At 32.6% G+C, this 18,895-nt stretch overlaps 2 protein-coding genes across 3 annotated transcripts; both read left to right on the forward strand.

Moving 5' to 3' along the window:
- Window positions 1-6,583: 6,583 nt before the first annotated feature.
- On the forward strand, window positions 6,584-10,019 carry LOC124831111 (uncharacterized). Of its 2 annotated transcripts, none has more exons than XM_088100106.1 (7): window positions 6,584-7,163; window positions 7,557-7,661; window positions 7,775-7,840; window positions 7,936-8,001; window positions 8,803-9,120; window positions 9,204-9,273; window positions 9,398-10,019. In XM_088100106.1, exons 1-7 carry the CDS (start codon window positions 6,639-6,641, stop codon window positions 9,544-9,546), a joined length of 1,299 nt encoding a protein of 432 aa, XP_087956232.1. In that variant the 5' UTR covers window positions 6,584-6,638; the 3' UTR covers window positions 9,547-10,019. The 2 variants fall into 2 exon arrangements, with proteins under 2 accessions (XP_087956232.1, XP_047160967.2); XM_047305011.2 differs by having other exon boundaries at window positions 6,586-7,163; window positions 9,204-9,285.
- A 4,846-nt stretch (window positions 10,020-14,865) lies between these two features.
- On the forward strand, window positions 14,866-17,577 carry LOC124831101 (putative serine/threonine-protein kinase At1g01540). Its single transcript, XM_047304999.2, has 7 exons — window positions 14,866-15,697; window positions 15,774-15,878; window positions 15,994-16,116; window positions 16,210-16,380; window positions 16,479-16,608; window positions 16,695-16,904; window positions 17,170-17,577. The coding sequence occupies exons 1-7, from the start codon at window positions 15,081-15,083 to the stop codon at window positions 17,302-17,304; spliced, it is 1,491 nt and encodes a 496-aa protein (XP_047160955.1). The 5' UTR covers window positions 14,866-15,080; the 3' UTR covers window positions 17,305-17,577.
- Window positions 17,578-18,895: the final 1,318 nt, after the last annotated feature.

An 18,895-nucleotide genomic window follows, 5' to 3' on the forward strand; every position in this document is an offset into this window, starting at 1 on the left:
TATGGCCACATTCCTCAAAATAATAAATAAGAAACAATGATTTTGCTGTTTTGCTTTTTTACTGTTTTAGGATTGCAAAGACGAGATGATGAGAGAGAATAGTGTTTGATTACATTGGTGATGGTAGGTGTTACTTGCCGTGTATGATGGTTGATCAATCTTGCACTGTTTGTGTGACGTTGGATGACATTGACGCAGATACTGTGGTGGTCCCTCCCGTAGGACAGACTTTGCAGCGCTGGATTCGAGATTCTCTTGGCCAATCATAATTTGACACGTACTCGTACGAATAAATAACGTTTGCGGAAAGATATTAATAAATATTTGTCACATTGTTATATGTCGGGTTAAGGTGACGTTGAGTCGGACAAGACAATGATATAGCGTAGAGACTCAGACGTCTGATCAAGTAATCATATACATCGTTTTAAGCTATGCTTCCACCTATTCTGTTTAACTAAAACCGATTTCTATTTTCAATCAGTTTTTAATTTTAAACAATTCAATATTAAATTTTCGGTCTGTTTATTTATATATTCATTTTTATTTAAAAATCAAACTTATGTTAATCCTAAAAAGTATATGAATAAATTCACTAAAATATATTTATGTTAATCATAAAAGGTATTATAGTTTTTTTACATTTTTTCATTATATTTATTTGTTTCATATCAAATTGTGATTAATCCTTACTTCAATTGTTTTATAATTTATCTTTTCGTTAAAAAAACTTGTTTAATATTATTAATAATTTGTATGCAATTTTTAGACTTGCACGAATGTTTTAGTTTTTAGAACGAAAATATAGGAAAAAAAATATAGAATACAAATAAACTTGAAAAATATTGTACAAAAATTGCGTATAACGTTAAATATTTTGAGTTTTTAATGGCGAATTCGCTCATATCAGATGTTAAATTTACACAAAACCTGAAAAGCATTTATATCTTTTACGTCGAATTACAATTGTAAAAGACATTTAATAATTGCATTTATTTACAAAAATACTACAGTTCTTTGGCTATTCAGTGATTGGACGTTGAACGCGTCACATTATAATTTTTGTATTAGTGAAATGGATGAGACATTACAAACATTTGAAAAATGTTAACAAATTTTTTTATATAAAAAATATAGAAAAAGTTACACATAATATATGATTAATTATGTAACAAATAATTCAAATAATTTTTTTATATAAAAAATATAGAAAAAGTTACACATAATTTTTATTATTATTTTAGTTAAATTTGCTACAAAATTTTCATCGATTTTTCTTAATTCAAATAATTTTATTTTTAAGTAGAGCTTTAACATTTACTTAACAGCGCTTAATAAATAAAAGTGCATTTTAGATTTTAGTTCAGGGTTCAGTAGACTTCCAACTTTAGGAATCATCAGAACGTGAATGGTATAAATAGGTGTCTTCGGTAATTCCCAACATCTTTTCAAATACTGTATTTTGGCAGCTTAGTTTTATGTTTTAACATTATATATTTATATATATATATATATATATATATATATATATATATATATATAGTTTTTTGCTTGTTAAATTAGGTACTAATAATTGGATAATTATATTTTATTTTATTATTGTTTTTATTGCACACTGTTTATCTTAACCAGATTATTATTTTACTGTTTTTATTTAGTTTTTTTTACCCTAAAACACCTGATACTATATTAGTGAAAAATGGTAAATACTGTTTGAAATTATAATGTTTATTTTAATTATTGTATTTGTGTTGAAATTTTTAACATTATTGTTCCATATATTTTAACCAGTATTAACGTAATGAAAGTACATATCAACAGTGTTTGTTTTTAATTATGTTTTAGTTTTTTTTTTTCAAAAATATTTGAAAATAAAACAATGATAATTACATCTAAAAATATATTTTAAATAATTCACCCGAAAAACTGCAATATTTACAAACTAATTAAATGTATGTTAGCCCTAATTTATTTATCAACAAAAGAATATAATTTAAAATATCACATAAATATATTTATCAATTATCTCTATGTTTCTTACTAGAAAACTATCTAACAAATTTTAAGTACTAAATATAAACTTAACTATATTAACTTTCAATTACTGATTATCTTTTCAATTTGTTACTTGTGTATCTTTTTAAACAAAATCTAAATATGGATTAAATAACTTTTGTACGCGATTTGTAATTATATAAATGTATTAAAATCATCTGTACACATCCCTTCATTACCACCTTATGTATAGTACACGTATTTTTTAAATTTGTCTTTTGGATGGAAATGAATTTAGATGATAAAGACCGCTGAAGATTTCACAAACTTTTACCTTTTCTTATAGTTATAATTGTAATCGATTATTTTTAATTTATAATGATAATCTTAATAATGAACTGTTGTTAAAAGTAGTTGTTAAAAGTTATTTTTAATTGTTGGTTAAATAATCTATAAACTTTAAAAAGTATTAAATGCGTTAATATGTCATATTTTAGATGTTCTGGTTTTCATTAGTATAGTAATGTTTCAATGATCTTTTGAAAACTTCGATTACATATCGGATTCGTATATAGACTTTATTATTAATGAATGATTTGTCCTTCAAGCATTAATGATTGGAACTTACCCTTTTTATGATTTCATTAATTTGACGCTGACATCAAAATTTTATTATGACTATTTGAAAAATATATGATTTATAATAGCTAATATGATTGAATCTATAACCACAGAATTCAATGTACATATTAGTAGTTTGCGTTGTCTAACTCAAAATGCTTAAGAAAAGAAGAATGATAAGGGTTTGAATTTTGAATGTATTGTTGTCTTCGTAATCAGAAGGAGTGGTCTCATCGAAAGGATAGTTGAATAATGTTGTGTAGTGGACTTTGTAACACACAAATCAATACATATATGTAATATCGGTGGTGGTTGGGTGACACAACGTGACTCTATTCACTCATAATTAATCTCCATAAATATACAAGATATTCAACCACGGAAAACGAGAAGCATAATCTATATAAATACAATGAAAAACAAAATATAAAATTAAGAAAAAATATATATTATTTCTCTTTTTTCATGTCTATACAAAATACTTTTAATATCTTTCAGTCCTTATCGTTTAAACTCACCAAAAAAGAAAATATATATAAAATGTATTAAACCTAACTTTCACCATCATCTTTATTTAAGTACGTACCTCTTGGTAGCTGGGCTGCATTATGTTATCTTAAGATCTCAAGGTTTGGTTCAACATATATGATAAATGAACTTCTTGAAATCCAAAATATTGTTCCCAGTAGATCACATTGTCGTATGAAAGATTGGATTCATACTCAATTCTCCTAAATGGAGCATTACACTGTGCTGTTTAAAATTTAATTAAATTAAATACAATCTATAAGACACTTCATGTAATAAAGATTCAATTTCTTATTCATCACATTATTATAGAATATTAATTTTGTCTGCCGTACTTAAATCCTAGTGGTTATTATTGATTACTTTTATTTTTTGTATTTTATTAATTTTTTAAATTTTGTTAATTTATATCTTGATTTAGTTTATTCAATTTTAGAGCAAATTAGAGTCACACACAATTGATTTTATGTTGTTAGAGGTGAATTTGTATCTGACAATTTAGCTCAATTAAGATTAAAAAAAACAAAGGTATAATAACTGATAAATGCGACAGTGTAATAAACAATATAAATTTTTTTAACAAAGTGTTAGGAAAAATAAACATCAAATTCCAGTCAACATAATTTTACTGCTATCCAAAGGCCATTCGTCATCTTCCATGAATAGAACTCCTCGTGGTAAAACATATAGACGAGTTTCTCTTTCATTTTTTTGTTTACTTTATTTTTTAATTATCATTATTTATTTCCCATCACGATATTTATAATATTCATTTCTCTATTTCTTCCTTCCACTCATACACCAACAATTAAATATAACTTTTTTCCATGAATAAATATTCTATCAATTAAAGTTAACTTTCCAGTTGAATACATATTATTTGATTCACCTACAAGTATTGTTACTCTTAATTTCGTTTCTAATATAAAATGTATTAAATTATTTTTAATATGCATAAGGTTTTTTTTTTTTATCGTTATGATGTCTAGATAACTTTGCATTGGCATGTAACTTACTTATGTATTATTAATTTATTAATATGACATATATATATATATATATATATATATATATATATATATATATATATGATAACTAATTTTAATGTACTATTAATTTGTTCCGTATAACAATCAAGAGTACACAACATACAATAATTGAATTAAAAATAGACATAAAAAGAGAATATCCAAAGTAATAAAAGAGAATGAAGGATTTTATATACACTGTGAAAAAATATATATAATTGATATAATATATATATATATATATATATATGATAACTAATTTTAATGTACTATTAATTTGTTCCGTATAACAATCAAGAGTACACAACATACAATAATTGAATTAAAAATAGACATAAAAAGAGAATATCCAAAGTAATAAAAGAGAATGAAGGATTTTATATACACTGTGAAAAAATATATAATTGATATAATATATATATATATATATATATATATATATATATATATATATATAATTAAGTTAGAAATTAACAAATAATTGATGTGTTTAACGTATTTTTTTATAGGCGTGGGTGTGAATAAATTAAAGGTTAAATTCTTTTAGTTGTCTCTATTTATGTAGGTTTTTTTTTTTCAGTTTGATCTCCGTTTTTTTAAAATTCTCAATTGAGTTTGGAATAGTGTTAATTTGAATCAATTGAGCTTTTTGTCGTTAATTTGATTTAACGGGGTTACGTTTTTGCTGAGATTGAAGGTTGACGTGTCAATTTTTTTTAAACGGGGCATGCTGAGAGTTGAATACGTGGAATTTGATGATTAAAAAATCTAAGAGGAATGTGCTTGTGAGAGTGTTGTGAACCTTGCACGAGACTATGTGATGTTGTTCTTCTTCCTTACGGTGTACGAAGGTGGACATTGATGGAGAAAGGAGATCTTGCGATTTGGATTTTCGCTTGATGGTTATGAGGCGCAGCGCGATGAAGATGATTGTGGTTGCTGGACCAATTTCGCCCAATCTTCATTAGGGTTTTTCTGTGATTGGGTTTTCCTTTGCAGGTCGAGGAAGACAGTGATGGCTCGTGCAGGAGGAGGGAGAACTGTGGTTGATGCGATTCGCGATTCGATACTTCTGCAACGGAGAAGTTTCTACATCTTTGAGATTTTTGGCTCTCTGGGTTCGATGATGAACGCGAGAATGAAGATGCTTCCATGGTTGACGTCCTGCCCTTGCGATGGTGGTTTAAACGGTGCTGCTGCGGTGCGAAAAGGAAGCTCTGGGTGGCGGGAGTCGCGACAACTTGCAGTGTTGGGTGGTGTTTGAATGACGGTAAGGGAGGTTGATGAAGATGTTCGCGAACTGGCGAAGAAATCGAACTCGGGACGGCGTTGCAATTTGCGTTTGAGGGTTCTGGGGGAGAAGATGAAGATGGTTGCTGGAATGCTGTAAATTGATTGTGCGACGACGACGCAAGGTTGTCTTGCGGCGGCGATGCTCGTGTTGGGCGATGGCGAGGTTGCGGCAAGACGGCAGGGTGGCTGACCGCGGCCTAGGGTTGCCCATGGTGCTGACGGTGGCACAAGCACATTTCTCTCAACATGCAACGTTTAAAAAAATTGACACGTCAACCTTAACAAAAACTTAACCTTGTTAAGCCAAATTAACGACATGAACTCAATTGATTCAAATTAACACTATTTAGGACTCAATTTGAGATTTAAAAAAAACAGAAATCAAACTGAAAAAAACCTACACGGACAACTAAACCGGGTTTAACCTAAATTAAAACATGTAGACAGGGCATTGAAAATTGTTTTATTTTAGTTTATTTTATCATAATAATATTAATAATAATTATTATAATGAAGGAATCGAAGTATTGTATTAAAGAGTGAGAGTAAAAAACAGTAGGAAAGAGGGTAATGTGGGTCACGTGCCACTGGCACATGTAGTGGAGCGTGCAACCACGGGACTTCCACTCCACTTTCTGACATACCAAAAACAGAAACAAGAACAGCACCAGCAACCGCAGGTATCGTATTTGTGGTCATTAAGATTAATAACATATTCTCATCTCACATCACACATGTTATCGTCTTCATCCCACTCTTTTAATTTATTTAAGATCCTTATTAATCATTATTTTAACAAATATTTTCAATATCTTCTTTTTCAAAATTTACTTTCCCTCATCTCTTAAATTTAATATTTCTTTATTTATTTTAAAATGTAAGTATTAATTTAAAAACATAGGGAAAATAGTTAAAAAAATGTATTAATAACTTTTGTAACAGCATCATTATTTAATATTTGATTCAGTAGCAGAAGAGAAGGAGAGAGAAGGAGAGGGGATTATTTTTATTTTTGACATCTTTTGAGTGGAAAGTGAGGCACAGTGAAAGGTGATGGCGCGTGAGTGTGAGTGTGAGTGGGAGTGTGTGTGTGAGAGAGAGATAGGCATAATAACACAACAACACAAGTCTGATCCAAAACCCGCCCACAATTCCCCATATCATGTCGTGTTCATGCCCTTCTTCCTTTTCCTTTTCCTTTTCCTTTTCCACAAGTTTCTGAAAGTGGTTGGTTGCATTACCATTTACTACTTTCTTTCTCAACACACGGAAACAAAATCAACAAAACCACCCCAACTCAATCCATCTCTGCATTCTTCTTTTTTTTCTGCTCACACACCTGTAGGAATGGGCGACATGTACCACTTTGACAAGAATCTCTCTTCGCAGGACGAAATCTCACTTTTTCTGCGTCAGATTCTCCTCCGTTCATCTCCTTCTTCTTCTTCATCACCCCACTCCGTCCCCGGATCCTGCAACTCCAACATATCTCACCAAAACGTCAATTCTCACGCTTCTTTCACGCCCTCGCACCTCCAACACGGCAAGATCTCGAACCTTGGTTCCACCGCCACTTTTGTCTCGCCTTCTGGCACTTGCGGTTCCTTCAAGGCCCAGACTGCTTCTGCTGCAAATGTGTCTTCTTCTTCTGTTTTAGTGAGCGAGAACGAGAATGATGACTATGATTGTGAAAGTGAGGTACACATCACACTTTATTACTATTATTATATTTATTATTATTGTTTACACTCTTTAAGTTTGAGGTTCTCTTGGCAGTTTAGCTTCTGCACAAAAATGTATTTTTCTTTATCGTATTACTGTCGGTTCCCAGTTAAACACTCTAACACCAACATGTGTAACTTTGTTTTTTTTTTTGGAGTATTATGGGTTATTATCTTGTTGATAGTGATATCGATAACTGTGAGTGTGGCAAAAAAATAGAAATTTGTTTCCTGGACTGTTTTTAGGGTCGATCTTTGAAAATGTTTTGGTTGGGGTGGGAAAAATTCGTTGCTTTTGGGAGGGGCACTTGAATTTTGAAGTGGAGATTGCACTGCTTCTTTACAATTGCTTCGTAATTTCTGAACGTAGGAGGGTGTCGAAGCTTTGGCCGAAGAACTTCCAACAAAGCCTATTCCTTCAAGGAGTTCATCTAAGAGATCAAGAGCTGCTGAAGTTCATAATTTGTCTGAGAAGGTCTGTGAATTTCTGATGATGGCTGTTTGTTGTACTTGGTTTGGTTTTATTTTTATCATGCTTGTGTAATTTTCCTTGTGGGCTTTTGTTCGGGCCTTGGACTTGTTGAACAGCGAAGAAGGAGTAGGATCAACGAGAAAATGAAGGCCTTGCAAAATCTAATTCCGAATTCTAACAAGGTATGCAAGTTTCTTCAACCTTGGTTCTTACGACAGGTGCATAGTTCTTTGTTATTAGTTGGTCTCGGTAATTAATTGCTTCATGTGTGTGGCAGACGGACAAGGCTTCAATGCTCGATGAAGCTATTGAATACCTTAAACAACTTCAGCTGCAAGTACAGGTCAGTATCGCTTTTTATTTCCTGCAAATTTTGTCGTATTTGATGGGCTGAAAGCTTCATTTTCTTCAGTACTTTCTAACTCAAGTCGCAATTTAATTTAAATGAAAATAATTGTTAGTCTGTGAATTTTGATGTTCTAGTTACTGTTTACAGTCTTGACTGAAAGTCTTTTCATGTGAACAGTATATGTATGGGAAACTGCACAATATCGGAAAATTTGAGAAAATCCTGACTGGAAACTGTTGTCTTCTGGTCAAATATAAACTGTAAACAAATCGATGTTGATACATTTAATAAAGTTAACGAGTTTATGTATCAAAATTTTATCATTCGAAGTGTCAGAGATTTTCTTTGATGCTGTGATAATCCAGTGAACTTGCCAGTAGCTTCTTGTTATTTGTTTACATATATATTGTTACTGGACAGTCAAAAATTCTGGCATTGTTTAAAAGTTGAGTTTGAGAATAGCTTATATATATAAATCTTCTTTCTGAGTTGGGTACCCAATATATATATATATATATCCCTGGTGGTGTTGAAATCGTATTGAATATTTGAATTTTGAGATGGTAAGCCTCTTAGTTGCTAGAGTAAAAGGAAACCTTTCTGGAATTAACCTTAGTTCATTGTGTAAAAGGACGACATAGACAGGTCCCATCAAACAAAACATATTCCAAAGAGTTTGGTCCTCCTGATATATGTTTTTTCCTATACATACTGAAAAGAGTTTTATACGATAGAATTGGCTTTTTGAAAGTGGACTGGTACTGAACTTAATGAGATTTTATGACAAAATTTCAGATGCTGTCAATGAGAAATGGGTTGACTTTGCATCCTATGTGCTTTCCAGAAGGCTTACAGCCACTGCAGTTATCTCAGATGGGCATGGAACTGAGTGAAAGAAACAGGTCTACCCCTTTAAACATGACAGCTACTCTGCCTCTCCACCAAGAGAACCCCTTGCACTACACATCCAATCTACCTAGCAAACACATTCTGCCAAATCAGCCATCTGCACCATATCCTTCATTTATTAACAACCCAGAAACTTCTTTTGGGCTGGAATCCCGAATCCAACCAGAAACAAAACCTCTTCAACACAAAGGAGGACCTTCTGGGGTAAGCTCATCAACTTTTTAGTATGTGAAATGTTGTTAAAAGCATTAGTCATTGTAATTACATGTTTCCCTTGAATTGTAAAGCCAATACGCGGGGAAGACATTTTGCATTACCAGCAACCAAGTGCTATCCATTCAGATGCTAATACATTAGGTAGTTCTCAAGGTATTTGCAATTTAGATTTACTACAGAATAAACTAAATATTCCATCACTATGCTATATATATACACACACACAGTATCTCATGCTCAAATAATATGTTTTTGGAAACCCCAGTTGTGAAAGAATTCGAGTCAGGCACAACAGTATCACTCTCCTTTGACACGCAAACATGCGAACCATGCATTGGCCGAAGAGAACAGTCAGGAGTGATCATAAGAAATAGTGAGGCCAACATTGTTGTTACATCGCAGTTAAGTAGGTAACTGGTATAGCGCTAGGTATATGATGATGCTTAATGATATATGCATATGGCATATGTGACGATATGTATGTATGTTGATGCATGCGACAATATGTGTTGAAAAGCTTTTCAGCACACGAGACTGCAATGCAGTGCAGAGAGAAAAAGGTGGTGGCAGTGGGAACTCGAAGACCGAGATTTTTGAAGTTTACAAGTTTAGTCTTGCAATGCTTTTTGAATTTTGGTTTCCCCGTAAAAGTAGGAATACCGATCCTTTGAGTTGAGCATTTTGTAATGTTCTCAAAAAGCCTATGGCTCTGGCCTACGTGACATACACAAATTATTTGTAGCTTCTCGAATTGTTACATTTGCAATGTATAATATTACTATTATTATTGTATGTTCAAAAAACAGCCACTAGTTGTACGGAGTATCTATAAACTCATGACCGTGAAATATCCTCCTATGATGATTTCATTGGAGACTTCTATTTGACCCATATGTTCGTATTCGTATTTCCCTGAAGAGGTTTCAGCGTTTTACTCGATATTGTTTGCCATGAAAACCATTGTCCCAAACGGAGGTGAAAGGCTGACTATAAATTCTTAAGGGTTTTCAAAGGGATACACGGCAGAGATTCAACATGAGTTGTGAATAAATCCATATAAAAGATCAGAAAATCTCTTAGAATTTAAAATCTAAAGACAACAGATTTGTATTTGATGAAAAGGAGATGATATTAGAGATGAGGTGGTTGGAGGACAGCAATGGTGAAGAATCTGACAATGGGTAAAATGGCATTGATATTGTCGGTCTGGTGAAGGAGAAATCAAATACAAATATATTATTATTAGAGACAGGCTTTGGATACTATATTTGGCCACCAAAAATTTATCTTCATGGATAAGATCTCTTCCCATATAGTCAATGATAAAGACAATTTATATATTTTCATTCCTTAATTCTATAATATATGTTTTTAAGTTGTGACAGAACTATCAAATTAAGGATTCACCTTAATACTAATATTTTAATAAAAGACGCTGTCTTAAGAGATTTACGAAAATGTTAACACGACCATATAATTAAGGAATTTTCGATCACTGCGAGTTCTTTCTTTTTCACAGAAAAGTAATTTGTATGCTTTTAAGTGCAGCCCATTTCGTTTCCCTGCACCTACTATTCATGCGCGGTGCAATTAGCACATTTATGTATGTATAAGTGTACTGTGCATACTTTTACTTGCTTAGAATGAAAAATGATTTTCTCAAGGAAGGAATTGTTTTTGAAACTGTATATAAATATATCAGAAAAAATATGTATTTATCATTAAAGTAGTGAAACTTACATGTCTTTATAATTTCAAATCATATAATTAATTGGGTTGATTAAAATTGTTAATTAATATAGAGAAAGATCACTCAAAGGTTAACCTCATAATAATATCAAGGATTTGCATACTTGATGAGTGTGTATATTCGTATATATAATGTGTTACTTGTATGATTATCACTCATTAAATTGTATTTATTTTGTATAATTATTATTATGGGCACCTAGTTATTTATCACCGAAGGTCCATTTAGATTTTGTTTTATTGAATTTTATATAGTTTCAATCTTGTATGTTTTTTCAAAGTATGGATGTATGATTTTGTTTCACTGCATGCAACTATGCTTTGTTTTAGTCAACTATGTCGTTAAGTTCAATAGTTTAAATTGTAGTTATAGATTTAGCAATGTGTACCGGGCTGTAATAGACAAAAATATCTGTATATATCATGGATTCTAAGTTTTAAGGTTAAGGGTATTTTAATAATTTTCATTATCAAAACAAAAAAAAAAACACCAAACCCTTACTCACATCTCTCATTCCTCTCAACCCTCTCTCCTTCTTACTCACCTCTCTCATTCCTCTCAACCATCTCTCCTTTGTCTCTCTTACTCCAACCTTTTCTTTGTCATCCTTACCGGGACTTAATTTAAAAATGAAATTTAATAATAAAGAAGGGAAAATATATAACAGAGTCCTCCAATCAAAAATCAACATCAACATCATCAATTATTTTGTTATTAAAGTGGAAAACAAATGAACGAACAGAACAAAAATAACAAATTGTGGTGTCGCGGGTTGTTGTGTGTGGGTGAGGGAGAGTATGGAGATGAGAGAGAAACAAATTGAATAAGTGAGGAAGGTTGATTAGGGTTAGGCAAGTGTTTCTGATTTTTTCAATTGGGGCTATAGTAAGGATGACAGAAAAAATGTTGGAGTGAAAGAAATGAAAGAGAAAGGGTTGAAAGGAATAAGAGACATGAGTAAGGATTTGGGGGTTTCTTTTTTCTTTTTAGAATGAAAATTATTAAAATACCCTTAACCTTAAAACTTAGAATCCATGAACGGTATTTTTGTCTACTAAAATCCGGTACACATTAATACTAAAATGTAACAACTGAAAAATAGGCGTAAACACATTAGCAAATTCCATATATATATATATATATATATATATATATATATATATATATATATATATATATATATGGGGTTTGCTAACGCGCGTACGCCTGTTTTTCAGTTGGTACATTTTAGCAATGTGTACCGGGTTTTAGTAGACAAAAATACCCTTATATATCATGGATTCTAAGTTTTAAGGTTAAGGGTATTTTAATAATTTTCATTCTCAAAACTTAAAAAAAAAAAAAAGAAACCCCCAAACCCTTACTCACCTCTCTCATTCCTCTCAATCCTTTCTCTTTCATCTCTCTCACTCCAACATTTTTCCTACTGTAGCCCCAATTGAAAAAATCAGAAACACTTGCCTTTAAACAATTTGTCTTTCTAAAAGAGTTGAGTCATTGACATATTCACCTTGAGGCAAAACAATTTGTCTTTCTAAAGAGTTGAGTCATTGACATATTCACCTTGAGGCAAAGGTTCATTCAAGATCTCTTCAATTTCACCATCTTCACTAATTTCTCTAATTTCATCATCTGCATATGTTGAATCATCATCTCTAAAAAAACCCTCCAGGCCAATTACCAATTCTTTCGGATGTCATTATGCTTGTGAAAATTAGATAAAATTAGATAAGACAAAAATTATAAAATAAAAACTCATTATAAAGTCATTTTTTGTAAGAAATTGTTTAACAACAAGTATTTCTGATTTTTTCGAGGTTAATTACCAATTCCTTTATGCTTGTGAAAATTGGATGAAATTAGATAAGACAAAAATTATAAGATCAAAACTCATTATAAAATCATTTTTTTGTAAGATTGTTTAACTTTCAATTGGGGCTACAGTAGGGTGTTTTTGATTTTTTCAATTGGGGCTACAGTAGGGATGACAGAGAAAAGATTGGAGTGAGAAAGATGAAAGAGAAAGGGTTTACAGGAATGAGAGAGGTGAGTAAGGGTTTGGGGGTTTCTTTTTTGTTTTTTTTAGTTTTGAGAATGAAAATTATTAAAATACCCTTAACCTTAGAACTTAAAATCCATGGTATATAAGGATATTTTTGTCTACTAAAACCCGGTACACATTGCTAAAATGTACCAACTGAAAAACAGGCGTACGCGCGTTAGCAAACCCATATATATATATATATATATATATATATATATATATATATATATATATATATATATATATATATATTAGTATTGTTTGTATTGTTTTATGCTTAGAAATTTAATAATAGTTAGATTTCACCATTTATGAAAAAGTTCACATATAGTATACATTATTGTTTTTGTGAAATGATACAACATATATTTGAAATTGCGTAATGGACATACCATATACCATTAAATACATTTATTTAATATCAATTAGATGTTTTGTGATTTACTAAGGGAGCTAAGTCTCTGATGCCTAACAACTTCCATAATCTAATCATTTTTATTCAATTAAGGATGGTAATTTGATAATTTAAATGTACACATTTTTATAGTTAAATAGTAAACCTTAAAATTTTCACACAGCGAACAATAACATGTTAAATCATTTTAATCTAATATTTACTTATGTAATTATAAAATGACTTTAATAAAAAATGTCTAATATAAGGATGATTAAGTATAAGATTATATTATACTTGTTCATCGTTATTATGAAGTTAATAAAATATTTCTTCTTCTTCTAATTATAATAAGGACAACTTTTGTCCTAAAGGAATCAAAGACAATTTTTCACAAAAATGTGATTTAAAAAAGAGGCAACTCATTTCTATTGTCAACATTACCTCAATTCTTACTCATAAAAAAATAGAGAAAAAATAGAAAAGAAACAAATTTTCATAAGAATTTCCTTACCATCCAGATAAGAAAAAAAAAGGCAAAGGAAAAGAATATTTTCAAAATTACTTATTTTAAATTTTTCTAAAATGTGTTATTAATCCAAATAAACATCTTATTTATTTTATGAAGAACAAATTATCTAACATTGTTGTAGAGTAGTAGTTCATGACTGTTAAATCTTAATAATTACACGATCCAAGAATCTATGCTTACAAAATCCACCCACGTAACATGTAAGTTGAGATTCGAAGTCGTTTAAGATAGAACAGGATACTCTCACTCTCACCAAACTAGCAGACCCATTGGCCTCTTTCTATATTCACTTTCAACTTTTGTCATAGTAAGCATCCATATATACAAATCAAACTAATTAATATCCGTGGACCCTATTAGACCATGTTGGGTTGCTAAGAATTATGTCCACCCAACAACGATTAACTTACCTAATCCAATTATAATTTCCCCATGCATCTTAAATGTTGCAACAATTTTAATTAAAACGCCAATAACTCCAATAAACACTTAAAAATTAGCACAACAACAACACTTACACACCAATACATTTTTCTGGACTCAAAATTTTAGATTAAAGAATCGTGAATAGAAAAACTGGCTAAAGCTAATAAATCATTAGTAAAACTCACATACACTTCACATTTATAAGACTAATTTGTTGACTCGCAATCATTATTTGCACCGTTGATATAAAGCATCTATGAGTGTGTTACTCAAAAGTTAAAGTGAGTATTTATTTTATCCGGAAAAGTATAGGTGATTTTAACTGGCACGAGATTTTCTGAAAACGGAGTTCATTTGGTTAAAGTAGTATTTAAAAGCCACTTTTCTACTATATGGTATTTGTTAATTATATATATATAGAATTAATATTGAATAAAAGAATTACTTAGAGTATGCAAAAACTAAAGGGATGGAAAAAGCAGTGAATAGAATGGAGTGGAGTTGAGTGACAGTGAGAATTGTTGAACGACACACACGTAGCAGTCTCCGAGTAAGTGCGTAGTTCCCACACACCACACAGAGACAGAACAAAACAAAACACAGTGACAACACTGCAATTGATTGCATCCAGCATCCTGCGTTTTCTCTGGGTCCCACCATGCCAGCTACCACTGCCTCCATTCCTCACCCCTCTCCTTTCTTCTTCTTCTCCTTCTTCTGCTTCTTCTTATTGTACTTTTTTTCACTATCTAGTTTCGTCTTCGCTGGAGGGAGGAAGGAATGAACGAATGAATGAACAGCAATGCCCGATCAGTCGAGCGGCGCCGCAATGAACGACCAGCTCTCCAACCCCACCTCCATATTTGGTCTCCGTCTCTGGGTGGTGCTCGGCGTGTGTGTCGGCGCCGCCATCGTCCTCATCCTCTTCCTTATCTCCGTCTGGGTGGCCTTCAAGCGCTCCAAAGCCAACCCCGTTTCCATCCCCGACGTCTCCAAGGAGATCCAAGAAATAAGGGTCGACCACGCCCCCACCCCCAACCCGACCCACCAACCCGACCCTTTTCCCGAACCTGACCCAGTTCCGCCCACCGAGGAAGAAACCAACCCTCTCAGCTACCAGAGAATCCAGTTCGAGATTGGGAAGAACCACCGAATCTCCTACCCCGAACGTGCCTTGCTTCGCTCATCTTCCAACGACCCCGCCGGTGCTGAGCCTCGCCTCCTCGATCAGGTTCCCACCGTCATTCCCGAAGTTTCTCACTTGGGCTGGGGCCACTGGTACACTCTCCGAGAGCTTGAGGATTCCACCAACGCCTTCGCCCCTGAGAATGTTATTGGCGAAGGAGGTTATGGAATTGTTTACCACGGTATCTTGAACGACAATACTCATGTTGCCATCAAGAACTTGCTCAATAATAGGTCCTTTCCTTTCCTTTCCTTTTTTTAGCAATCCTCCTTTGCATCGTCGACCTAATAATAAGATTGATAATCGCAGGGGGCAAGCTGAGAAGGAATTTAAGGTTGAAGTGGAAGCTATAGGACGGGTTCGCCACAAGAATTTAGTCAGGTTGCTTGGTTATTGTGCTGAAGGAGCTCATAGGTATTCTTTTCTCTTCATTTTTCAGCTTCCTCCTTAATTCACCACCACTGTTTTCCCTTTTTTGTCCTTGTTCCTGTGCGATAATTATGAAGTGACAATTTTTTTTCCCTCCCAGAATGCTTGTTTATGAGTATGTCGACAATGGTAACTTGGAGCAGTGGCTACATGGGGATGTTGGGCCTTACAGTCCTCTAACATGGGAAATTCGGATGAACATTATTCTGGGAACGGCTAAAGGGTAAACAGCAAAATTCCTTCTTTTCAAATATCTTCCATTATTATCCGTCGGCGAAAATGCATTTCCGTGTTATAACTGTTTGTTTTTCATCAGGCTAACTTATTTACATGAGGGGTTGGAACCAAAAGTTGTTCATCGTGATATTAAATCAAGCAACATTTTGCTCAGTAAGCAGTGGAATGCAAAGGTGTCAGACTTTGGCCTCGCCAAACTCCTTGGCTCTGACAACAGTTATATCACCACCCGTGTCATGGGTACTTTTGGGTTAGTATAATCTTCCTTTTCCGTTGCTCCATTCCTTCCTCCAAGTATTGTTCATAACGAGTTTTTGCCAGCAATTTTACTTATCCTTCTATTTGCAGATATGTTGCTCCTGAATATGCAAGTACTGGCATGTTGAATGAACGAAGTGATGTTTATAGTTTTGGAATTCTGATCATGGAAGTTCTTACAGGAAGGAACCCTGTTGATTATAGTCGGCCTCCAGAAGAGGTTTTTTCGATAAATTTCAGTGCTGTGAACCTCCCTGTCATTGCATTCTCTTCATTTGTTTGTAACTAAAAACTCTAAATTTCCAGGTGAATTTGGTAGACTGGCTGAAGAAGATGGTCAGTAACAGGAACCCAGAGGGGGTGCTGGATCCCAAGCTTCCCGAGAAACCAACTTCAAGGGCATTAAAACGAGCCCTTCTTGTAGCCTTACGTTGCACTGATCCTAATGCACAGAAGCGACCTAAAATGGGGCATGTGATACACATGCTTGAAGCTGAAGATTCCCCTTACAAAGAGGTAACATTTAGAAGTTAATTCAACCTCAGTATAGTGCTAGTTAATGCATAATTAGCGAAGTATAACAAGTGTTTCTAGAGGATAATTAAGATGTGACAGTTAAAAGGAACAACATATAATACTCAATCAAAAAACTAAATAACAACCAATCCCTTGTCTTATTATGAAGTTTCCATATGCAGCAGAAAATGGAGTTGTAGCATCAAATGTAGTTTCTAATTTCGTGCCATAGTTGATTTGAACTCTTAATATTTATTTATAATAGGATCGCAGAGCTAGAAAGGATGCAGGACATTCACCCAATGACAGAGTAGGGGATGGGTTGAAAGAGGAGGCAGATGTATCAGTTGATGATCCCAAGCTTGAGACAAGAACGAACCCTCAAATAGAAAAGCAATAAATTTGCTTAGCTGTCTCTTTAATGACCCTAAAACTTTGGCTCCCTTTACAACCTGTCATTGTTGAAGGCCAAACAATCTGCATCCATCTGGCATAAATTACTTCATACATTGCTCTACATTGTTTGCTCCTTCTATACCTCAGCTTTTATAACTCATTCAGATTTCTCTGCATTCTAAGAGATTATTGTAGCTAGAGGTGATGCTCATGTAAATTATATAGCCATATTGTTCTATTCACCCAATAAAACATTATTATGAATGGTTGGATATCATGTTTTGATCTGCTGGAACACTGTTAGATGAAAACTTACTGCATTGTCATTATTCTCTGAACATCACTACAAGTAGTTCGAATTGGAGTAGAGTATATAGTATGACAAATGATTTCCCCTTCAACAGACTGGTCCATCAGTCCCATATTCTGTCAAGTGGGTAGCTGATTTGGAGAGGCTTGGATGGTTCCATTAATGGAGTCACGTTTCTAAGGGGCTGGCCACCATAATTAAACTACTTTGTCTTGTTTACAATACCAAACCCCACCATTCCTCATTCTAGATCTCGCATATCTTCATCTAATCTACACTTTTTGAGATCATAAAAGACTTCTGTCATTACTCACTCCACAAATTTTCAACTTCATTTAGTTACTCCACGAGTCTCAAGATAATCAGAGTGTGCAGTGTGACGAAAAGTGTCTTGAATTCCGTACAATACTAGGAACCAAATTGGCCGAGCCATCTGAACTATCTCTTTACAAAATACATGCATATGTCAAGAAATATATGTTGTAAAACCTGATTAAAAACGCTATCAAAGTAGACTTCCTATGCATGCATATATATATTTATTGTTCTTGAGATGAATTAGACAATGAAGTAAAATTTCTCTGTAATTAAGCAAAAAACAAATACAAGTAAAAGTTCATTCTCGAGCCAGCCTAAGTAAATGACAGGATCCAAATACAAGTAAAATGTCTAGAATAATCAAACTATGATAATTGTTAATAAAATCAACAATTGATTTAATTGATAGAATTACATCAGAAATCAAAAACTCCTTTTGAAAGAATTTTTTCGAATAAACGAATGTAAATTAGGACATGGTTTCCACACTCTTTTTCAATTAACATTTTCACTTTTATCCCTTTAATAATTTATCTTTAAAACATGATGAAACTCCAAAATTTATCATGATTCCATTGTTAAACTATTTATAACTCAACCCAATGACTTCACTCCAAGCTTAAGCTTTTTCTTCAATTACTAGATATACTCTGTATTTTTTTTTCTTTATTCTTGAGTAAGTGTAAGAGGATTCATTATTACCTCAGTTTATTTGTTTTAATTTTAATAGTTAATTGTAGTTATAATTTCTTTAATTTTACTTTAAAAAATCATATAGTATATTTTAAAAATCTTAATAATTGTTTAAAAATTAAAAAAATCAAAATATGTCATCAAATCTAATCCAACTCAATTAAAAATAAGTTGAATTGAATTAAGGAAAAAACAAAATAAAATCTTTTCATCGAGTCCTATTATAGATTTACCAAAGTTACACCCTGCTATGGGGAAATATTCGAATTCAATA

Source organism: Vigna umbellata, chromosome 10 (genome assembly GCF_029865625.1).
Source record: "Vigna umbellata cultivar VRB3 chromosome 10, Vumbellata_1.0, whole genome shotgun sequence".
In the NCBI taxonomy this organism is placed as follows: Eukaryota; Viridiplantae; Streptophyta; class Magnoliopsida; order Fabales; family Fabaceae; genus Vigna; species Vigna umbellata.